At 42.7% G+C, this 15,696-nt stretch overlaps 1 protein-coding gene and 1 long non-coding RNA gene across 9 annotated transcripts in view; one reads left to right on the top strand and one right to left on the bottom strand.

Annotated features, from left to right (window-relative positions):
- CCDC17 (coiled-coil domain containing 17) overlaps positions 1 to 15,622 on the top strand; it is a 28,521-nt gene extending 12,899 nt beyond the window's left edge. For 3 of the 8 annotated variants that reach the window (XM_082228819.1, XM_082228818.1, XM_082228814.1), the window contains 19 exons: positions 411 to 568; positions 4,283 to 4,324; positions 4,805 to 4,946; positions 5,086 to 5,178; positions 5,969 to 6,176; positions 6,284 to 6,390; positions 6,853 to 6,993; positions 7,847 to 8,001; positions 8,308 to 8,428; positions 9,246 to 9,362; positions 9,778 to 9,875; positions 9,969 to 10,181; positions 10,577 to 10,751; positions 11,229 to 11,411; positions 12,212 to 12,463; positions 13,146 to 13,214; positions 14,104 to 14,184; positions 14,473 to 14,577; positions 14,886 to 15,622. In XM_082228819.1, the coding sequence (XP_082084945.1) occupies positions 411 to 568; positions 4,283 to 4,324; positions 4,805 to 4,946; positions 5,086 to 5,178; positions 5,969 to 6,176; positions 6,284 to 6,390; positions 6,853 to 6,993; positions 7,847 to 8,001; positions 8,308 to 8,428; positions 9,246 to 9,362; positions 9,778 to 9,875; positions 9,969 to 10,181; positions 10,577 to 10,751; positions 11,229 to 11,411; positions 12,212 to 12,463; positions 13,146 to 13,214; positions 14,104 to 14,184; positions 14,473 to 14,577; positions 14,886 to 14,915 (2,490 nt within the window). In that variant the 3' untranslated portion in view covers positions 14,916 to 15,622. Of the gene's footprint in view, positions 1 to 410; positions 569 to 4,282; positions 4,325 to 4,804; positions 4,947 to 5,085; positions 5,179 to 5,968; positions 6,177 to 6,283; positions 6,391 to 6,852; positions 6,994 to 7,846; positions 8,002 to 8,307; positions 8,429 to 9,245; positions 9,363 to 9,777; positions 9,876 to 9,968; positions 10,182 to 10,576; positions 10,752 to 11,228; positions 11,412 to 11,976; positions 12,106 to 12,211; positions 12,464 to 13,145; positions 13,215 to 14,103; positions 14,185 to 14,472; positions 14,578 to 14,885 lie in introns of those variants that run through there. The other 5 variants (XM_082228816.1, XM_082228815.1, XM_082228817.1 and 2 more) reach the window with 5 other exon arrangements.
- Positions 10,605 to 14,112, bottom strand: LOC309535642. The gene is made up of 3 exons (XR_014221320.1): positions 13,613 to 14,112; positions 11,257 to 11,486; positions 10,605 to 10,738 (listed from the first exon to the last, which is right to left on the bottom strand). It is a non-coding gene; the product is annotated as an uncharacterized lncRNA (long non-coding RNA).
- Positions 15,623 to 15,696: the final 74 nt, after the last annotated feature.

Below are 15,696 nucleotides of genomic sequence, written 5' to 3'. Positions count from 1 at the left end.
CCAATCCAGTGCTCCTGCACTGACTTGCACAATCCTGGGCCCAGAAAGTACATCATACAGCACAACTGGTTCCATGTAAAAAAAAAAAAAAAAGGACCCAAATTGTTGGAAATCATGAAACAAAAGCTTAAAGTTTTCCAGATAAAATTAGTACTGTATTACTGAGAGGCGAAAGCAAGTTTTAAATTTCCATCATTCCAATGCTAATACTGAGCGGAAGCAAGGTGGTTTGTAGAAATGACGGCAAGTGGATGGCAAACTCTCCACTGGAAGGAACATTTGAAAAGTAGGATCAGGAGATTGGAAGCCTTCCTTTCACCCCCAGTATATTTACACTGCCCTCGCCTTGCTTGCCATGCTACCCCGCCTCACCTGTTTAATCCTGTTGTATTTTGTTATTTCAAATGCAGGTGTCCAGTTGCACAGCACCCCCTACAGACTTTCCTGCAGCCCAGCACTCTTTCCACCCTGCCCCCACCAGCCTGTTCTTCTCTGTCCCTCCTTACACTGGCTTTGTTGACTCTCCTCCTGATCAGGAACAGCCTCTCCAATACAAACCCAATAAAAGGTGAGAAAGGAGGAAGACCACCCCTTTCTCCTTTCAGGACTAGGCTTTCCTTCTAACGAAGATAAGTCAGCACAGAAATGCCTACTGTCTTCCTTTGTATACGTCTCTGTGTGTTTTGTGTATAAATGAAACAACTAAATATTATGCATCTCTAATCCACCCACGTCTGTGATTTTCTCTGTATTTTTAATTAAGGATATGGGGGCTGTTTTTAAGAGTGCATCTGCATGAGGTTTTGATGGTGGCAGGATTGGATGTACTTACCCATCTGCACAGCAGAGGGTAGTTATAGTCTACTCTGCCTGCAACTGACCATATAAACTAAAGCACAACATCAATTAATATTTTCTTTCCATGGACTATACCATACCACAAGGAGAGATTTCTCCTGACCTTCCCATTGGCAGCAGAACACCAAAATGTGTTTAGAATGACTGTTTGTACATATGATCCCTAAAAATGTAATTCTTCTGTCATGATTATCTAGAGTCTTCCTTGTTGTGTGTGTCTGTCCATGCCTATCACTACAAGATTAAATACATTCACACATTCATGGCATGTCAGTCTATCAATAGCAGCTAACTGGAACATCCTATATTCAGAGGCTGCCTCATTAGCAAATGCTGAGGACACTGCCTTTGGCTTGGTTTATGCATTGGAGAGGATATAGCAGGCACCTTTTTAGTCCTAAAAAAAAAAGAATACAAAAATCCTCTCTAAAACCAAACTGCCTCTATTAAAGTAGGCTGATAGGATCATGTTTCTAATTATTCCTCTGAGTCAATTTCAGTGTGATTACTTTATATTGGAAGTCATGTACTTGAAGTGCTTGTGAAATGCAAACAAAAACCCCCACAAAAAATATTGCTGAAATATTCACCCTCTTCCTTTAGAATTAGTGCCCCATCCACCCTTTTGAAGTGATCAATTCTGCAACTCTTCCCTCTTTAATCTTTAAGGGATCACCACTGGATAATATTTAAGTGTATTATATTTTAGTGACATCAAGGGATGCCAACAACAAGAAGAAGAAGGTTCTCTCAGCGACTGCAAGAGTCATTCCCCTCTGAAAATTCTAAGCATCTTGGTAACATCTGCTAAATTAGCATTTTAAAGTGGTTCTGTCCCTACCTCCTAGAAACTGTTCTGGTCAGTACCCCAGAGTGGTTATACAGTGGTTTCGCTCCTTCCTCCTGGGCCGTGTTCAGAAAGTGGTGGTGGGGGATGAGTGTTCAGACCCTTGGGCCCTCACTTGTGGGGTGCCTCAGGGTTCCGTCCTCTCCCCCATGCTTTTTAACATCTATATGAAGCCGCTGGGAGAGATCATCAGGGGGTTTGGACTGGGTGTCCATCAATATGCAGATGATACCCAGCTCTACCTCTCTTTCAAATCAGAACCAGTGAAGGCGGTGAAGGTCCTGTGTGAGTGCCTGGAGGCGGTTGGAGGATGGATGGCGGCTAATGGATTGAAGTTGAATCCTGACAAGACAGAAGTACTGTTTTTGGGGGACAGGAGGCGGGCTGGTGTGGAGGACTCCCTGGTCCTGAATAGGGTAACTGTGCCCCTGAAGGACCAGGTGCGTAGCCTGGGAGTCATTTTGGACTCACAGCTGTCCATGGAGGCGCAGGTCAATTCTGTATCCAGGGCAGCTGTCTACCAACTCCACCTGGTACGCAGGCTGAGACCCTACCTGCCCGCGGACTGTCTGGCCAGAGTGGTGCATGCTCTAGTTATCTCCCGCTTGGACTACTGCAATGCGCTCTACGTGGGGCTACCTTTGAAGGTGACTCGGAAACTACAGCTAATCCAGAATGCGGCAGCTAGACTGGTGACTGGGGGCGGCCGCCGAGACCACATAACACCGGTCTTGAAAGACCTACATTGGCTCCCAGTACGTTTCCGAGCACAATTCAAAGTGCTGGTGTTGACCTTTAAAGCCCTAAACGGCTTCGGCCCAGTATACCTGAAGGAGCGTCTCCACCCCCATCGTTCTGCCCGGACACTGAGGTCCAGCGCCGAGGGCCTTCTGGCGGTTCCCTCATTACGAGAAGCGAAGCTACAGGGAACCAGGCAGAGGGCCTTTTCGGTGGTGGCGCCCGCCCTGTGGAATGCCCTCCCATTGGATGTCAAGGTGATGGACAACTACCTGACATTCAGAAGACATCTTAAGGCGGCCCTATTCAGGGAAGCTTTTAATGTATGATATTTTAGTGTTTTTTGGTTTCTGTGGAAGCCGCCCAGAGTGGCTGGGGAAACCCAGCCAGATGGGCGGGGTACAAATAATAAATTATTATTATTATTATTATTATTTCCCACTCATCTAGAATCTCTTTGAAAAAGGAGGCTTCTGCCAATGGAAAATGTCAGCATTTGCCTATTTCCTTTAGGTAGGAAATGCTGACTGTCATGGTACCAGCAGGGATGTATGTAAGAGGCCACCCTGGCTTAGTAAAGTCTAAGTTTTAGAATTGGCTAAGGCCAATACCAATAAATGTAGGCTACCAAGAAGTAACATCTTCTATTTTTGTTTCTTTAGAAGCTGCTTGCTCTCTTTGATGTTTCCTTCCTTATGTGCTCATCAATAAGTGCATCCCTGTGTTTGTGGGCTCTAAAACTGGTGCAAATCTGTAGGACGCCTTCTTTTTAAAAGCCATTGTACTGTGCCTAGTGATTTTAGCAACTTAACAAAACATGTCTCTCCCACATCTCTACAGGAGTTACAACCTTCCAACAGTTTGACTTCACCTCCAAAGGTGCATTCCTCCATTGCCTCCCGAGACAAATGAATGCCAACAACAATTAGTACATAATATGAAAAACAAATAATTGCACACTAGCTATTTTCATATTCATGCCCCAAATGTCACCTAGATCAGAGCGTGATAAAACAAAGAGGGAAATGATTCTGAAGCAACTTCTCATGAACTGTATAACAAGAGAAGCAGCCCCCAAGCTGACTTCCTTTTAGACTGTGCTTCTTTCTTCTTTGTCTTTTTCTTCATTCAGTAGCCATAAACCTATTGCCTTATTTTGTTCCACATCAACATGGCTTCTTCTATAGTTGAGAATCTTACTTGTATTGGGCCTCATTCAGTTTTATTCCCAATATTGTGATTATTGTGATTACTTTCAGTGCCTAATATTTTCAATGGCAATTTTGTCGAGAATGTGCTACTGAAAAAGGGAGGTGCAACACCATTGCTCACTCCAGATACAGAAAAGGAGTAGGGATGGAGTACTTGACCAAATATATCAGGTAGAAAGATTCCATTCAGCTTTCTGCCATCTTTTTAGACTACCTCATGCCAGTCTCCAGCTTGTGGTAGTTGACTTATTATTTGGTATGAGCCTATTTCAGTTTTGCATGTTGCGGAGTTGTCCTGTAGCTTGCTAATGAAATACTGTACACATGATTCACCAGATCTTCCCAAGAGGAACCTTCATGCATATAAATTAAACTCAGCAAAAGTATTTTTCCTTCCTATGTCCTTTCTTATTTGTCACATTTTACTTACTCTTACCCCTATATAATCAACTACCTTTAACATTCCTTCTCTGCTCCCCTAACACCCAGCTGGGCAGTATATATGGTTCTTCAAGAAACCCCTTTCTGGCCTTTGTGCTGCAGTATGCTCACATACATCAACCTTCCCCTCTTTTTTTTCATTTCCCCCCATCTCTCCCTGTTACCTCCCTGGCTGTGGCACTGGCAGCACCCAGAAACAGAAACCAAAGGCTTCTCCATACCTTCCTAGGTAAATACGAAGTATAGTTTGGCTTTTCCTTTGCAGGGGTATATTATATTTCTCTCCACATTATGCTGTCACAATAGAAATTGGCAATGAGACGCTTGTTCTACTTGGCTTTAATAGCCAGATATACAGTATATACACTGTATTTGATGTCACAGTAAAATGCCCTTCTGCTGGCTAGAGAAAGAACTTCCTCGTGGTCTCCTGAAGAAGTTTTATCCAACCTATTTAGAAGAGGAAAGGATCCAGGAGAGACACTGTTTCAGAAGTGGTAAAGATGGAAATCTGGGCTGCCATAATTGTACTGGATCAATTGCTCTCTACTTTTCTTGTAACCCAGCTTTATTGCTTAATCTAGCAAGGTTCTGATTTGGTGGGGAACTGCCATTTTGCTGTTTGAGAAGGGGAAAGGTGCTGTTTGCTGTTGAAAGACAGGGGCAACAGCTGAAGAGCAGTGAGTTAATAAGCCTCTGATTATTTCAGGAAAATTGAAGCAGTGCTCGAGTGGCCACAATCCCAGCAGAATGAAAGAAGACAATTAGGGTTCATCCTTGATAGAGTAAAAGGCGCCCCACCAGGAGATGGGGCTGTCCGGCTAACTGGTTACCATCAGAAAACTGGTCAGGTACGGAACATGTGTGGCTCTGTCAATAGCCCCAGTGTCATAGTGGTGTTCAGCTGGCACCCTGGTTAGGAAGAAACACCAAGAAAGCTTAAAAAGGAAGTTGGACCATGTGTTACATTTTTCTCAAACTTGATTTCAGGTGATTGCCACCAAGGACTCGGGACTGAATTACTGCACCGATTCCATGAGATCCAATATTAAACATGGCTACTTCGTGTTTGGAGAACAGGAGGTATAGAATGGTGCTTTGGCAGGAGAGCATTAGGCTTGGAGATGGACTTAGGTTTACATCCCAGTCCAGCTGAGAAGTTCACAGAGTGTCCTCAGACAGATTATTATCCTTGCACTGATTAGATGGTTACTCAGCACTACCATTGCTGCAAGCACTAGAATACTGTACAGTGGTATCTTGGGTTACAGACGCTTCAGGTTACAGACTCCCCTAACCCAGAAATAGCACCTCGGGTTAAGAACTTTGCTTCAGGATGAGAACAGAAATCGTGTGGCGGCGGTGCAGCGGCAGCGGGAGGACCCATTAGCTAAAGTGGTGCTTCAGGTTAAGAACAGTTTGAGGTTCAGAACGGACCTCCAGAACGAATTAAATTCTTAACCCGAGGTACCACTGTATTTGTTTCTCAGAGGCCAAGTTTGCTCAGACCTCACCACCACTCAGTCACCTGTTACCAGAAATGGTAGACCAGTTCTCTGATGCTAGATAAGTATTTACATTGGTTTAGAGTATTTACTTTCCCCAATCCTGGGGATAATTATTGTGGATGCCCATGCCTAACTATAAGAAGCAATCATGTTGCTTGTTTGCAAAATATGGGCTTTGGGTTTTCTTGCCAATGGTGTAAAAGCCGGTCTGAGCTCAGAGAAAAACATGCTCATTCCTAATCCATGAAAACAGTTAGGTGGTTTTTGAATATGGTGCATAGCAGAGGGAATTGAAGGGTAGAAGGTGCTGGAAATTATAGCACTACTCTTGGCTCACCTGAACTGCTTCTTTTTGTTTCCTTCAGGAAATCTTTTGGGATGTTGAGCCGCAGCAGGACATGATCCTTATTGCTCGCTTTTACCACTGGCCCAGTGGGAGGGTAGCACCTACCCCCTGGGACAAAGGATTCAAGCCTCAACACCAGCCACTACTAGGGAGTGATGAATGGCTGGCTGCCTGGGCTGTGCTCAGACTGACCAAGATGTATGAATCCCATAAAGTGATGGTTACAGGTATGCTGCAGGCATTTCTGTTTGCCTGGTGCTATGATTCCCCACAGGAATTAAGGTTTTCCTATTACTAGTCTAGGAATTAAGTTTTCTGCATTCTGCTTGCACAGGTGCAATGAAGAAAGGGGAACATGGGATGCCTGTCTGGAACACAGGGACTCATACACTGACTCTGTATCATGGCCCTGTGCCACCTGTTGTAACTCTGTCAGTGATGGTAAGTCCACTCCTGTAAAGCAAACCAAGGTTAACCAGGTAGGTAAAGTACGCCAATATTAATACACCATCAAAAGGCTGAAGAGATGTTAAACATCTAATGCCTGGCTTGGTCTTGCTGCTCTTATTGATGCAACACTCCTTACTGGCTTACTCTAGTAAAGACTTACAACTGTAATCTTCACAGAGCAATATTTTATATGGCAGCAACAGTATGTAATACTTAGGAGGACTGAATCATTGGTTAAGCCTCCATTCTGCTGTGTGTTGATTCCAGTGCTGCAGCTCCACTGGAATAAAACACTGCTATGCATGTGGTGGAAGCACATGGGGGCAGAAGAAATGGAATTTATGTTGTGCCAGTGGAGCTATGTGCACTGGATGAAGCCCCATGTTTTAAGCTGTGCCTTATTATGCTTTCCTCTTGTTTCATTCCCATCTGCACATAATGCTTTGCTCCTAGTCAATGGAAGAGAATCATCAGGACTTCAAGATATATGGTGATGCTACTTTAAGGCTGCACGTCTTCAGCACCCAGAAACCTGAGCAACCTTTTCCACCAGAGTCACCACCTCCACTTGACCCAGCAAAAACCTGGCCTCATGTGAGTGCTGGGCAAGGACGGTTTTACAGTCCCTACAGGGCTTGGGATAATTGGGACAGACCTACCACCTCCACTCAGTTCACAATCTGGCTGCATACGTATTATACCTTTAAAGCGTATCTGAAGCACTTCCTTTCCTTCAAAGAATTCTGGGCACTGCAGTTTACAGTTCTTTTATCTGTCCTGAATCTTCCAAAATTCAGCTTCATTGGGTCTTCAGGAGTTCTGGTGTTATGAGAGAGGAAGAATAACTTTTCTCCATATACTCTATGCCATGCTTAATGTTATAAACATGTGTCACATCTCATGCACATTTTCTTTAAACCAAAAAGTCCCAAATCTGCAGCCTTCCTTCATAGGGGAGTTGCACCATTCTCTTGATCATTTTGGTTGCCCTTTTGTGAACCTTTTCCAACACCACAATATCCTTTTTGAGGTGAGGTGACCAGAACGGTACACAGAATTCCAAATGCAGTCACACCATATATTTGTATAAAGGCATTATGGTATCAACAATTTTATTCTCAGTTCCTTTCCTAGTGATCCCTAGCATGGATTTTGCCTTTCTCACAGTTCCTGCACACTGGATCAACATCTTAATTGAGCTATCTACTATGGCCCCCAGGTCTCGTTCCTGGTCAATCACTGCTACTTCAGACCCCATTGAGAGTATATGTGGCATTAAGATTTTTGCACCAGCATGCATTTCTCTACATTTGTTTACAAAGAATTGCATTTATGTTTGCTCATGATAATAAGCTCTTCGGGATTGTTAAAACAAAAGGACCTCTAAAACTGAGTGAAAGTGCAGTAAAATGGCCATTTAGTATCATCACAACTTTTCCCCCCACAGGAAGCTTTTATTCATCATTTCAGGGAGACACCTCCTGTAGAGCCTTTCAGAGCTGGAGATGGCTTTGATCTATACATTGATGGAGCCCGCTTCCTGCCTGATGGTGTCACTGTTACCAGGGTCACTGCTCGTATCTTCACCAGTGGTTTCATGCAGTAAGGAGGAACAGTTCTCTGGGTTTTTCTTCCCTAAAATGCCATCTTTCCTCTGCTTCTCCCAGGCTGCATACATGCTATGGGTGGGATTCAATGGGGCACTCTCACAATTGTTCTGTCTGTGCAAGACTTCCAGACAGAATGACCCTCAGTCTCCTACCCCTGATTTTAATGTTTCTATGGCTATGTCCTGAAGCACGCAAAGGGTTTTGCTTCAGTTCAAGGTGCCACGACAACAGAGGAGCTTAACAATGCCCTCTTATGGAAAACATTTAGCTGAAGGTTGTTTCTGCTTCTTCCTTTCAGAATTGGGCCAGACATTTGCACTGGGATTGACCTGAATAGCAGCATATTTGATCCATTTTACAACTACTCAGTTGAAATCAGAGAGCCAGTGATAGCGCCTTGTGCAACTCTTCTGTTAAAGGTTTGTGTTGGTATGGGTAAAGGGCGTGCAAAGAATGCTACCAATGAATGAAGCATGTCCTGTGGGGGGTCAAGAGTTAGGAAGTTAATGATCTTTCCTTTCCTGAAATGGAGCTGGAACAACTCCCCTGTGTGGAAAAGTTACATCATTTGGGGCTTTTTAGTTTAGAAAAAAAAGTAAGGAGGCAATTGACGGAGCTGTATAAAATTATGAATGCTGAGGATAAACTGGGTAGAGAGACATTTTTCTCCTTCTCTCATCATATTAGAACTGGGTGCTATTAATGGCTCCAGTGGCAGAGGCATTATATCTCCGAATACCAGTTGCTGGGGAACACAAGTGGGAATAGTATTGTTGGTGCTATTTATTTACTGTTTAATGCCAAAATAGGCTTCTAAGCACCCTACAAAATATAAGAGTTGCACAAACATTAAAATATAAACACCCATAATTAAAATGCAACAAAACAGGTGTATACTAAAACAAAGTAGTAGTTAAAACTGGAGACTCAGGTCGAGATGAAGGGAATGCCTGTGTAAGCAGGCTGAGGCGTGTCTTCAAAAGACAGCAGAATGCTTGCAGGCTTCCTATAGGCATCTAGTTGGCCACTAGTTGCTTCCTATAGGCATCTAGTTGGCCATGAGAACAGCATGCTGGACTAGGTGGGCCCTTGGTCTGATTCTGCAGTGCTATTATATTCTTAATGGAGGACATTATGGCAACATCTTCCTGACCTCCACCTCACCTCCAACACAAAACAGAACTATGGGTCTAGCTGCCAGGGGGGAATGAACTAATGTCCCTTTGTATTTTACAGGTTTATTCCATCAATCGCTTAACCTCTGAGCTCATCCAGATCGGTTGGGCAGCTCTCAATGTTTTTGTGGAATGTGGAACACACAAAGCCCCTGAACCAGAGGCCAAGGGGATCCAGGTGATTTAACTGAAGGGGAATTCAGGGGAAGCAGCCTCAGTTCTGAAAATGAAGTTAGGACATGGTTTATAATGCTGATAGGCTCCAGCAGGAAAATGCCTTCCTTCTTCATGGGTATTTCAGGAACTCTCATTCTTTTGCTGACAACCAAAGTGCTACAAGAATGTTTCACATTCCCACTAGATCTCACAGGATAGGGTTTTACTATTAATGCTCATGCTTTCTAGTGCCATGCCAAAAATCCCACCCCACCATAACTGCTGTGTGACCTGGAGCCCTACCCCAAAATCTTGCTGTCTCTCCACAGTTCAGATGCAAATGGTAGGAGGGGAACACAATATATTTCCCATTACCTGTTTCCCAAGAAGGAGGAAAAAGGGGTCTGTGGATAGATGTTGATTACTATTTTCCTCAGGTCTCCCTCAATGATGGTGCTCATCAGCTCCGTATTTTTCACAACAGTCCCTGCCCAGATCAGCCCTTCTCTACCAGCTCTCTGACATCAATAGGACGGTGAGCCCCTCTCACTTACATCATTTCCAATTTCTTCCCCATCTTATCATCAAACTAGCTTTCTTAATATCTGTCTTCTCACTTTCCCTGTAGGTATGTGCCCTGTGCAACCCTGCTAGTGAGGCTTATCAAGGCACCTGTAAATTCCAGCCATCAAACGTTACAAAGAAGCATGGTCCCTCAGGCAAACTGGGCCAAAGTGGGCCTCTTTCAGGCCAGGCCTGACTATTCTGATGGTGTCTATTACTCAGACTCGGCCAAGCCTACTGCAGGAGAAAGTTGCTTCTATGAAGCCATGACCAACAGGTAAACTGAGTTTCTGTCTCCTCAGTGGTTGCAGGATGGATGGAAGTAAAAAAGATGGAATCATAGCAATTGTGGAAAAGTCTCCCTTAAGAGGACTGCCAGCTATTACTTTTAAGAATTTTTGGTCTCACTGTAGTCACATACATAAAAGCTGAGTTATTATAGTGTGTTCTATGGTGGACTATGTATTTGATGAGCCTATTGATTGGGTTATTTTTTTTTAATCAAAGGGCAGGAGGAACCTTACAAAACAACAGTCCATCTTACATTCAAATCAGATTAACAGAAGGGTGAGCCAAGGGTCTTGCCCCATGCATCAACACACTTTGGTAGGAAATAATTATAGAATTCCATAACTGTGGGCCACAGCAAAAACAGCTTTTTGTTTCACACAGGTCTGTTGTTTCAGTGCGGGAAATAGTTCACCAGCTTGAAGGTCCTAAGAGTTTATGCACAGATGAGGAGATTGTCACCTGGATCCATCAGAAACTAACCCGGGTGCCAGGCAGCAGTCCACAGCCTTTTAGCCTCACCTATGTCTCCAGATACATTCCCACCTATGGCATCAAGGTGAATAGCTATCACATTCACAGAAATGCCCTGTTTAGCACAAAATTTTATACATGACTGGGATAGAATACTATACAGAGATATGGAAATAAGGAATTCTGCCTCCTCATAACCAGTCTTAAGAAATTTCTGCACTTGAAAATAGTTATCAACCTTTAACCTGGTCTCTGTTGCTGTGCCTTTAGGTACATGTTGATTAACAGGCATTTATCAACTTCTGAAGACAACCACTAGTATTCTTAATTTTCTAAACAAGTTGACTTTCTTAGCTGTATTACTTCATACTGCTAAGGACAAAAATTCCCTGCTCACAGAAAACTGGCATGTCAGAGTAATTTGAAATGGTATAGTTGAGAAACAAATTTAGTCTTTCATGTTTGTGAGCAAATTAAGCCTTGGCTGTGTGTGTGTGTGTGTGTGTGTGTGTGTGTACAGTGCTCTTATCCAGACTGACATCTAAACTCTGTGGTATTCCAGTTTGCATTGGACAGAGGCATGAACTTACCATGGTCTGGCTTGACAATCGCCCAGTTCTGCTTCAATCCACCTGGGGCATGTTACTTTGGGGCCCAGTGGCTGAAGTATGATTACCCCATCTTTGTTGAGGAGCTTGACAAAAACAGCTACCAGCAATGGCCTGTGTGGCTTGATGGCTTCAAGGTATCACATCCTTTATTTTGTTGTTCGTCACTCTGTAAGCCACCCTTCAGTCACAGGACTCTGAATGGCCTACAACTAAAAAAAGATGACACTGGGTGTTCCACTCAGCAAAGGATAGGTCGTTGCCTTTCAGTAAGATGGGTCCCATGCTGTAAGAAGGAACCAATCTGTATTTCAACACTGGTTTATCTGGTATTTTTCACAAGTAATCTGTCTTATTCAGCAGAGTCTACAGCAAAACGGCTAAAGGCCTCCTGAGCCTAGTAACCAGTTAACTAAGATGCACTGTGTGGAAGGTAACTAGGTGGAGTTTTAAGCAGAAATATTAGCTCCAGAAAAGTTCAGCAAAGTAGAAACATTCTCTCTAGTGAATTAGTATTGCTATAAGTAGGCTGATTCCCTACCACCTATCCCTACTAAATCTGTAGCCTATATTTTGATACTCTACTGGGGTTCAAACATTTTTGCTAGCAGCGAGGCTCAGGGTTCTTAATTTCTGTACCACATAAAGGAAGTGTGTGCATTCCTTTCATAAATCCATTGCTGCCCAATATTTTTTACAGAGAAACATGTCATATCACCAGCATTTGCTCACTGCCTTATACCAGGGGGCTCCGGGTATGTGAAATTTAATTGTGTTAAGGAGACCTGGCATGATTTTGAATGAGGCAGTCTGCCCATGGTGGAGTGCAGTGTAAGCTTTCTTACTGATGACCATATTTCCAAACTCATATTTGTGAACCTGTACACAACAGGTGGCTCAGCCTTTCCTTTCAGAACCTGCAACTTCTGTTTTTCAGACCTGTCCCCACAGAGTTTACCATAAATATACAACCATTATTATTCACCTGTACCAAGGTGTGGTGAATCCTGCCCAATGTGCCTCGGGTGAAAAAGAATGCCAAGCAGCACAAAGAAGAGTCATGCTAAAAGGGGAACAGTTACATTACACTCAGAAAAGTGGGGCATGGACAGCTCTTCATGTGTTTTCCAGAGGTTACTGCAACACCGGCATTTACCAACTGCCCTTATACCAGGGGGCTCCCAGTCAGGTATAGTTAACCAACCACGTAAAAGTTAGACGTACATACCAATTTTCTTGCAAAAACAATCAAATTCCAGCATCTGGGCAGGGGCATGCACTTATTAGCACACGCACACACGCGCATTATATATTTTGTATGTTTCCCTGTATATCACCATTCTGTCATGCTGAAAGATATCCACTTCCCCACTTTTGAGCTTTATGTGAATGCAGCATCAGTTAAGAAATGATGGCTCATTCCCACAGCTTTCTGTACTTTCTGAAGTCCCTACTTGTGTGCGCTTAATGCCTTCAAATATCTTAGCAATGGCAAAGGGTACAAATGGCAACTAGTTCTCCCAGCTTTTGGAGGTGGTGATGGTGCAAAGAATAAACCAGTGCCTATAGCTGCTATGCATTCCCCACCCCATCTTTGGCTTAAGTGTCACCAGCTCTTGACCCACTTGTTTTTACCCACTACTATAATTTAGTCCAAAGTCAGGGATCAGTTTCTAATTTCAAGATGTTGTTTGGGGTGTGTACAAAATTAGTAAGCTTTACAATAATGTTACTTTGTATTGTTCTGGGAACACTTCTCTCTATTTCTCTCTCTTAAGGAATCTCTTGCAGTAGTCTACTAAAAGAATGCTGCAAAGAAACAGTAGGTGGTTTGTTCTTTTCTGGTTCAAGGTTTGTTCTTTCCTTAACAGATCATCCTGGCTTCCTTATCTGAAGGGAAATGCAGCAGCATTATGAAGAGCATGCTCCAAAAGAAAGAGGTATGAGACTAGTTAAGCATAGAGCAGTAGCTTCACAAAACTTATCAAAGAAGCAAAACGGTGAAGTAAGGGGAGCACTTGCAATCCTTTTCTAGATCGTATTATACAGGGTAGTAACAAAAACTGATGCAAAAGGTAGACCACACAAATCCCAATTACCCCAAACACTACTACAAGTGCAGAAAGTTCCAAGGAGCATGGCTGACAAAGATTTCTGGGAGCAAGACAGGTGTTTTGCAACACCAGCCCCACCATCATACAAATACATTGTAAAAAAATAGTGGATTCCAAAATGTGTTTGTGCTGCAGAGGGATCTTCGCTGAAGACTGCTAAGTCAGATAAACCAATGTACAAGACTATGTTTCTTTATAATGTAATCTTTAAATTGAAAATTTACCTGAACCAGTGGCTCTAAAATGTTTTTCTTTCGGCCACACTTCCAGAAAAACTTGCTCACGCCATACCAAATTGTTTGGCAAGAAATACATTGGGGGGAAAAGAAACTCAAATTAGTGTTTTTGTAAATATATTTATCCATAGTCTGCAAATAATTTTTTTTTGATACTATACTACACTGAAATGTTTAAATATTTGATTGTCCTTGAATCTTCTAGCCACACCCTTTGAGAACCGCTGCTTTACAGATTCATTTGGGTGCAATGGGGAACATTTATGTGGTCTACTAACCCTGGAGTAGAAGGCTCCAGTATAGAGTAAGGAGGCACTTGAATATTCTGTAATTATATGAAAACCTCAACAGCCTCAGGTATGACAGGTGCCTGCAATCCGTGGGAGCCCTACTTTATCCCCAACGTTTCACCATTATTCTTGTTCAACAATCACACACATATAAAGAATGTACTTAATGCTATAGTTTGAAACTTCCAGATCCAGTTGGTGCCAGGTGCATCTGTGATTGTGCGCATAGCAGATGGAAGATGGGATGAAGAATTCAGATATACATCAGAGGTACGTATACTAAGTGAATCTAATCATCACAAACTTTTCATTCTACCCAGGAAAACAAAAGGAGTGGTTAATGCTAATTAACCACTCACTGGAGAAAACCAATCTCACTTTCATGTTTACCATTTATCAATTTTCTGTGCAGCCAAATTGTAAAACAGAGCCAATGACTTGTTTATAGTGGATTGTCAGAAATCATGTATATTAAAAAGGTTACCAGTAACTGTTCAGAGCACAAACTAACCACACATTAGATCATCACATCCTAGCTGACCTTGTCATTTGTTTCAGAGTATTGATCAATCTTATCTGCCAGAGACAACAGATCTGTACAATAAGGAACCCTCTGGAAGAAAAATTGCAGAATTGATGTTGCAGGAGACTTCAAGAAAACAGGTAAAATTGGGCTATAGCCCTATTTATGAATGGAACAAAATTGAGACAGAAGCCACAAACAAAAAACATTCAAATTGTGGCCAAAAGGAAGATTCAGTCTTTCTCCTGAATCTTCCTTTTAGACACAATTTGAATATGTTTTATGTTTGTGGCTTCCGTCTCAATTTTTGGATTATTAATATAAGATTTAGAACATAGAATGGTTTGGTAGTGCTTTGTGTGCCGCTTATGTGCTGCTTACTTCTTACTGGTCCACATTCTCCATAAGCAGTGCAGGTTTAATTGTGACTTGCATGTTTTTCTTTCAGACAAAATTGAAGGCATTGGAACAAATTTAAAGAGAAGGAACAAGACATCTTAGGCTACATACTAGCTTACTCTACTGGCAATCATTGCAAAACTTTATTTCAGTTTGTGAAGAATGTCCATCCTGTAGCCTAATATCTCAAGTGGCCACCTGTGTTTTATAGTGGCTATGGTAAAGTATATTAATGTGGCTGACATCTTGGCAGTGAATGAGGGATAATCACCTGCTTGAAGCAGCCATTGTATTTTGCTTTTTTAAAAAAAACCCAGATGTCACTTCCTTACTTGGAAACTGCACAAACATTGGCTGCTGTGCACCTAAACCTGCATCAGTTCTCCGGACTGAGTATTTTCCATATCTCCTTTATACCATTCCTAAGTAGTGGTTTAATTCTAGCACCCATGAGCCTCTCACCCTTATATCATCTCTCCCCAACAGAATCCTACTTTAACCTGGGCTCTTCTTCCAGCTGAGTTAATGTAATGTGTCTGACACGCAAATGAGACATTTTGCATCAAATACAAGCCTGATTCAATTTTTTAGTTTGTCAAAGCAGATCTATTTTAAGTTCCATCCTTTTGTCTTCCCTCATATTTGCAGCTACTCTAACCAGCACTCTGCTTGACTCCCACAAAATTTGCTAGAAGCCTCATCCTCTTAAAACTATTTCCAGTCTGACACAGTAGACATAAATGGCTTGGTGCAGGGGTCAGCAAACTTCAGCAGGGGGCCAGTTCACTGTCCCTCAGACCTTGTGGGGGGCTGGACTATATTGGGGAGGGGGATGAACGAATTCCTATGCCACACAAATA

Source organism: Podarcis vaucheri (assembly GCF_965113315.1).
Source record: "Podarcis vaucheri genome assembly, chromosome: 6".
In the NCBI taxonomy this organism is placed as follows: domain Eukaryota; kingdom Metazoa; phylum Chordata; class Lepidosauria; order Squamata; family Lacertidae; genus Podarcis; species Podarcis vaucheri.
This window is presented reverse-complemented; position numbering and strand designations above follow the sequence as displayed.